This window comes from Mesitornis unicolor, unplaced genomic scaffold (genome assembly GCF_000695765.1).
Source record: "Mesitornis unicolor isolate BGI_N332 unplaced genomic scaffold, ASM69576v1 scaffold41249, whole genome shotgun sequence".
NCBI classification, from domain to species: Eukaryota; Metazoa; Chordata; class Aves; order Mesitornithiformes; family Mesitornithidae; genus Mesitornis; species Mesitornis unicolor.
The window spans coordinates 2,919-10,019 of record NW_010207306.1 but is presented as its reverse complement, the minus strand read 5'-3'; the positions used below and the strand labels follow the sequence as shown (position 1 = coordinate 10,019).

At 55.4% G+C, this 7,101-nt stretch overlaps 1 protein-coding gene across 1 annotated transcript in view; it reads left to right on the top strand.

Annotated features, from left to right (window-relative positions):
• Positions 1-6,300: 6,300 nt before the first annotated feature.
• PRRG3 (proline rich Gla (G-carboxyglutamic acid) 3 (transmembrane)) overlaps positions 6,301-7,101 on the top strand; it is a gene marked incomplete at its 5' end in the record, with an annotated part of 1,188 nt that continues 387 nt past the window's right edge. Inside the window, 2 exons of the mRNA XM_010192086.1 lie at positions 6,301-6,486; positions 6,934-7,101. The exon at positions 6,934-7,101 is cut by the window's right edge and continues 387 nt beyond it. Of these exons, the coding sequence (XP_010190388.1) occupies positions 6,301-6,486; positions 6,934-7,101 (354 nt within the window). The remainder of the gene's footprint in view (positions 6,487-6,933) is intronic.

Sequence of the window (7,101 nt, the reverse complement as noted above, 5' to 3'; positions counted from 1 at the left end):
TCACTGGCGTCTGTGGATCCCCCCCCGACCTGTACCTGTGCCTCCAGCCTGTGAGGAGGTGCCATCTCCCGGTGTGCCCCCCAAACCCCTTCCCTTCGCCTGCTCGAGGTCTGCGGGGGCCGCTGCCACGCGCGCACACCATATTTTATCAGCACGATTTCCTCCTTTGGCATTGGTGACGGGAGTGGGGGCGGAGATGGGGGGAGCCCGGGGGAGACACAAATGTGTGACTGCAGCATCCTCGCTCTCTCGGCTGCATCCCTCGCGCCTCCTCACGGTTGCCTTGGCAACCTCCTATCGATGGGGTATTTATAGAGGAGGCGAACGAACGCGTGTGTTGGGAAGCCGGAGGGGGAAACCGGGACTGGGTGGGCGTCTGCTAGGTCAGCCTCCAGCTTCAGGCTTCTGTCGGCTTGCGTGGCTGTGTGGGGGCAGGAGGGATGCTGCTCGCCTTGGCGGCGGCGCGTGCACTGGTCCAGCTTTTCCTGCTCGTTGGAGCCAGGGGAGGTGGTTAGGGATTCGCACATGGAAATAAAAAGAAGCGTCTGGGGTGTCTGCCCTTCCTTGTGCTTGTGGGTTTGTGTGGACCTGGCTTATTGTTGTGCTGGAATAAAGCATCTCTGAGCTCTGACACCGGGTGTGCTGGCACAGATACTCGGAGAAAATTAAAGATAAAACCTTCTTGACGCATTAAATGTGTTGTCCAATGTATGACTTGGGTTATGGAGCTGGGGGTCTTGACAGATCTGGTCCTGAATATCCTTATTTCTGCATCCCTGTTCTCCTGTCTGTCAAAGCCCGTAACAATGAGCAATACAGAGATTTTGTGTGGAAACTGCGGCAGGTTTTCCATGCCATGTGTTCTTTCATCCTGTGGGTTTAAGTATCTTCATAAAAACTGATGACAACAGAAGCAGGTCAGGTAGTCCCTGCTCACAGCTCATGCAAGCTGTGGGGGAATGCGGGATCCGGAGGCTGCTCACATTCCCCAGGACACCTCAGAGAAGTGGGATTGGGTGCACAGTTTCTCGAGAAAAGGCCTCTTGATGCAGGCTGTGGGGTGCAGGAGGCAGCAGACTCCTCCTGTGTCATTCTGGTGCTCTGCCGCTTTCCCTTGCTCCTGCTTAAACTCCAGTTTGCAATCTGAGTTTCCCAGACTGTTGGGAAGAAGCTGTGTTCTGCCTCTGGAGACGGCTCCAGGCCTCTTGCCACTTTTGGTGCGGGAATCTCCGAAACCGCAGGGAGCGCGATGCCGGCAGGGAGAGGTGCTGGATTCATGGAGAAGGTGGCTGAGGAGTGGCAGTGCCTGCTGTGGTGGTGTGCACCGGCCCTCCCATGTGTTTGGATGCCTTTTACATTAAATGCATTTCCATCCCTGCTGACCCTGTGAATGGCCCTGTGCTGTCCTTGACCTTGCTCCAACTGAGCAGATTCGAGTGCTTGTGGGATAACTCCAAATATCTGAAGTCCTGGATCTAGGATCAACATGTGCTTTAGGTCCTGCTGTTTCTAACTGCACTTGGTCCTTCATCTGCAATACATCCCTGTAGGAGCTGGGTAGTCCTGTCCCCTGTCCGGACAGAGTTGTGGCTTTGCCACAGCAAGGTGTCACACAAGGCGAGAGGAGATGAGTTTGTGCAGGATAGTCTGATGGTCGGTCATTGAGCACGGGGAGGGGATAAAGTGTGAAAAACAAGTGAGAACGGAGAGGGATATACTCTGCTTCCGCAGGATTTTGTTTCACTCTTTTAGGGTTTAGTTTATTATTGCTTTTGAAGCACAAGAGATGCTGGAGAGCTGTTATCCTGGGTGCACAGGAAGCTCTGTCACTCTTGCTGCTGCCCTTACCTCTCCCCAGCAACCTTTAGGAGATGCATATCGTTTTTTTCCCTGCCGTGAAGTTGGCTTTGTGGCAGTGAGAAAACAGTATGGCCCTGTTTGTTGCAGATGGTGGGTGGGAGATGCAGAAGTGAGAACTGGCATGACTGTGAAGTTGGCTTAAATCAGGATGACTGCTTTACCTGTACCCATCAGTCTCTTCTGGAAGGGAGGAGCACCAGGCTGCTTCATCTCATCTATTGATGAGGTCTGGGGACCCTCCTTCATCCAGCTCTTCCCTTTCTACTTTGCTTGTCTGCAGCCCTCTGGGCTTTTTGAGCAAGGCCCTGGCCCTCCCTGGGCTGGTGCAGCCCAAGTACGGCAGAGACCTGCCCCAGGCTCTTGAAGAGCTGGGTGTGCCCTGAACCCCTCCAGTTCTTCCAGGGATGCGATGAGGGGGAGGCAACGCGAGTCCTTGGCTGTCTGAAGGGGCACTGCTTGGCTGGGAACTGTCATGGGTCCACCAGACAGCACCCTGCTTTCTGCATGGATATGACCCTGGGTGAGGGAGGTCTTGGGATTCAGGGGGTGAAATTCAAGCTGTCCGTGACTCTCCTGTTTTCTTCCCTGCAGGTAGGCAGGAGCCCCCTGTAGCCGAGTGAGGCAGCATGGCAAGTAAGTATTCCCCAGGCAAGATGGAGAGGTGGCGGTGTTGCTGGAGGAGGGGGATGTTTGGTCTCAAGGAAGAGGTGCCTGTGCTTTTTGGGAGATGTTATTCTCTGCGATGAGCAGATGCCCTCAGCTGCTATCCCTGGATGAGGTCTGAGGTTGGGCCTGACTTCTGAACCTCTCTCCCCTGTGAAAGGTGGGAGTCAGGAGAAGGTGCTGAAGGGCTGACCTCTCTGGGACTCCCCACATGCTGCAGCATTTCTTTATTTGCGTGTTGCTTGCTGTGCAAGGCAGAGCTCCCCGAGGCCCTTTGGACTGCCTGGCCCCTCTGCAGGGGTTGCTGCTCTGCGCTGACTTCTCACAACAGTGCTCCTCATGGCCCATGGCTTGCACCCCGTGAGCTGCCCATCCTGGGGGCCACGCTACCTTGTGTGGCCGCTGGCACTGGGGCTCTGCGTTCCCAGTGGATGGGCCGCTGCCTAAATGGGCCCTGCTGGGAGCTCGCTGCATCTTGGCATCTGCTCAGGGCCAGTGGCTAGAGCTGGGCTGAGCCTGGCGAGGGTGCAGGGTGGAGGATGGCATGAGGGCTGTAAAGAGCTAGACTCAACCCTCCCTCCTCGCTCTTCTGGGCAGCCTGCGTGGGGGCTGCATGCAGTGGTGTGATGGGAGCACGAGGAGGACAGCGGTTGTGAACGGGGAGAGGCATTGATCTGTCTGGGATCTTGGGATTTGCTCACGGTGTCGCTGGAGCCAGCTGTGAAGGTGGAGGCAGTAGCCATGCTGGGCAGGAGGAGGACACCAGGGATGACAGGTATGGCTTCTTTCATTATCTGTGCTGTGCTTGGTGGGGGAGGGAGCAAAGTCCTTCAGACAGTGTTATTAAAAGGCAGTTTTAACCTTCTGTTAATGAGGAGGGTACCTGGCTGGGTCCCTGCCTTCCTCCACTGCTGCCATTTCTCCCTCCCAGAGCTCAGGTGCTGGCTCACCAGCACTTCCCAGCTGTGGGAGGTGTCCCCTGGGGTGGCAGTGTCCTCCGCCAAGCAGTCCCCTTTGCGGTGACCCTGACGGGCAGGAGGGGGATGTAGCGGTCAGCGTGTTTCACAATCGTGTGCTCTCTGGCAGCGTGCAACCCTGCCTGTCCCTCTGCAGACACAGCCACATGTCACCCTGCAGAGGAGCAGCCTTGGGGGTGTCCCCACCAGCTGTGGGGTAATGGCGTGGCCAAGGGGGTCAGCAGCACCTTGGGAAAGCCAGCAGGACTGCAGGGAACCCAGCCCTCGCTCCTGCTCCCTCTGCCTAAAGCTCTGATCTTTCCTGAGCACTGGTTCTCCAGCTGGTGTGGGGAGACTTGGAGAGGCACCAACGGGTCACTACTGAGGCTGCTGGGCCTTGGGAAGTCCTCACCCACTCGGCTGTCTGCTCTTCGTGTCACTTGGACATCTAGGCTGGAGATGAGGGTTGGGAAGACTCTTGTTTCCTGAAGGCTGTTTGTTTTCCTGCCCTGGTCCCCAGGCCCGTGGGAGCTCTTTGCACTTTCCATGTAGAAGAGAGGAGGGAGCAGTGGCTTAGTTTCTGCTCTTCTGCCATTTCTGGGTCCCTGAGGGAAATGGGATGTGTGAAGAGGCACTCGCCTCCATCGCAGCGTGCTTTCAGTCGGGACATTGCTCGTGATACCTGCCTGCCTGTGTGTCTGTTTTTATTTCCCATCACAGTGGCTACTTCAGCATGGCAAAGCAGGGAAGGGGTCAAGTGAGTGGTGTCTGCAGGGGTGGAAGACCCTGACAGCGAGATCTGAGGCCAAGCTCATTGCTCCAAGGTGTGCTGAGGAAGTTGGAAAGAGGCTCAGACTCAAGTGCTGAGAAGGGGAGAGTTGATACTGCGGCCTGATCAAGGCAGAAGGCAAAGGATGGGACATTTGCAGAATGGGTGGTGTCTTTGTAAAGGTTGGCCTGCCAACCTGCTCGCTCTCCAGCCAGGATAGCCCTCTTCAACTGCGAAAGCCAAGGCAAGCCGATCCCTGCCCTCCTGCGAGAGATGCCTTCTGTGCCTCTTGAAAATGCTTTTGCGGTTGTCCGTGTTAAAAAAAAAAAAAAGGTTTGCATAATAAAGTCTATTCTGAGGGGATGTCTCTGACTCACATCATTCATGCTGCTCTTCATTCACACCTCAGTGGTTCAGCCCTCTGCAAACTCTCTGACTGAAGCAAGCCATTAATAAATCACAAGGGAAAATGCACCTACACAGCACAAAAAAAGAGCACAGTGCCTCCAAGCTGGGGATGGTGGAGCACAGTAGTAGTTGCTTACGCCGTGATCTTGTCCCTACCTTGACATTTACAAGTACTCTCATAAATACCTCACCGTATTGTTTTAGGAGCAGGATACGTGGAAGGAAACCTGATGGCCTCTCTGGTTAAAGGCTCCTAGTGAAAGAAGTTGGTAGCTTTTCACTGTTAGTTTGATCTTCACCAAGCTCCTTGTTGAAGGAGTATCTCTCTGGTACAGCCAAGCTGGTCTAATGGGAAACTCCAGCCATCCCCTTTCCTTGTCCTACCTCTGCTGATGTTGCAGTGTGAGTTGGTTCATGTGGTTGATCCAATGCAAGGCTGAGCCTGAGGGTGAAGGAGGTGAACAGGTTTCTGTGGATCAGCCAGCTGAGCTGATTTGTCTTCCCCCAAGGGAAGCAGCACGATTATGTACTTGGTGGGAAGAGATGGTTCCTGCCTACAGCTGAGTGTGTATGGAAACACTCCCCTATGAAATGTGTGCATGGGATGTTTGGATCCTGGAAGGGTTGTGGTTTGTGTGGAGTTTCAGCTTTCTGGGCAACAACTCATTTGCTTCTCCTGTGCTGCTGCAGGTCCTGGTACGTACTTGGTCCCTGCACCCCGTGGAGGTCTCCCTCCTGCAGAAAATGGGAGGAGAGGCCTTGGAAGGGCTGTGTCTCCCTTGCAGGCAGGAAGGTGCTGTTCCTGCACACTCTGGCTTCCTGACTGCTTGCTCTGTGGGAAGACCTGACAGTGGGCAACATAGGCTTTGGGAGCAGGGGAAGGTTTGTGAGGCCTCTGCACCAAAATGCAGTGGAGATGAGAATGTGGTGCAGTGGAGGAGAGGTTGCTCAGACCCTGTGAAGTATCTGAGTCATGACGCCTGTACTGTCTCCGTGTGTTGGTGATGTTTGCCCTTCTTGGGCCTGGGAGAAGACACAGTGGTTTCTCTGGGACCTGGACAGACTCCTTGAAGCCACCTGAGCTTGCATGACCTCGCAGCAGCAGGGACACGAGTTTCCAGCAGGCTGTCTGCCCCTCTGGGGGACTGTGGGGGTGTGGAGCAAGAGAGGAGGCTCTGGGCTGATGCACAGGGAGACTGTGGGATGGTGTGCAGTGCACTCTGTGTTGTGAGTCCACCGGTGCTGGCCCCTTGTCTTGCAGAGGTCTGGCTCTGGTGGGATCTCCCTTGCCCTGCAGCAAAAGGGCAGCAATGTGAAATCCCATCAAAGGCAAGAGGTTGAAAACAAGTCTTTTTGGAGCCTCCTGTCTCTTCATCAGCTCCCCTGCGTGGTCTGCAGCTGCTGCTTCTGATGTCTCTAGCATCTTAGCCCTGCTGGAAGGATGCTCCTGGTGCCCTATGCCTCCAGGCAAGCCCCAAGTGCCCTGTGCCCCTCTGGGTGTGCTCTCCCTCAACAGGCAGGACTAACTGAGTTGTAGCCCTGAGCTTTTGGTGTTTGGGATGCCTGTATCACCAGAATCCTGTGGGAAGCCAAGTGGGAAAGCCTGGCTGGGCAGAGGCCAATGATGGAGTTGTCCCTGCTCAGCATGTCTCTGCCTTGTGTCTTGCAGTGTTTTTGGGGGCCAGGAATGCCCACTCGGTCCTGAAGCGCTTTCCCAGAGCCAACGGCTTCCTGGAGGAGATCCGGCAGGGCACCATCGAGCGGGAGTGCATGGAGGAGGTCTGCAGCTATGAGGAAGTCAAGGAAGTGTTCGAGAACAAGGAGAAGACGGTGGGTTTGTCCTGCCCTGCTCCCCAGTGGATGTGTGAGGGCTTACACCTCAGCAAGTTGGGGACAGAGAAGAAGAGCGCAGGGGAAACAGCCCTCACCTTGGCATTGCCAGGACAAGCTGCCTGCGGCTGCAGGTCAGGCTGGCACTCCCAAGGCATGTGGGGGGAATTGGTGCTGTTGTCCCTGACTCTCCAGGCTGGAGTAGCCAAATTTCTCACTGCTTGGTGTGGAGGCTGTTGGTCGCTGTTGAGGGATGTTCCTTTGATGTTCCTTTGATCTTTTGTGCTGGTTCCCGCAATGCCTCAGATGCTGGCAGCCCTAGTGAGGGTGTAGGGGACTGCCAAGAAGCTGCCTCTTCTGTGGGCCTAGGGAGAGCAGTGATTATTGCTGGTGGTGGTCCTGGTGTGCTTGTCCCATGTGACAGTTTATTCTCTGCTCCTTCCGCAGATGGAGTTTTGGAAAGGCTACACCAACTCTGTCTACTCTGTCAAGGACCCCGGGCAGAGCACGGAGCGCTCAGATGCTATGTACGTGGTGGTACCGCTCTTGGGAGTGGCTCTTCTGATTGTCATCGCCCTCTTCATCATCTGGAGGTGCCAGCTTCAAAAGGCAACC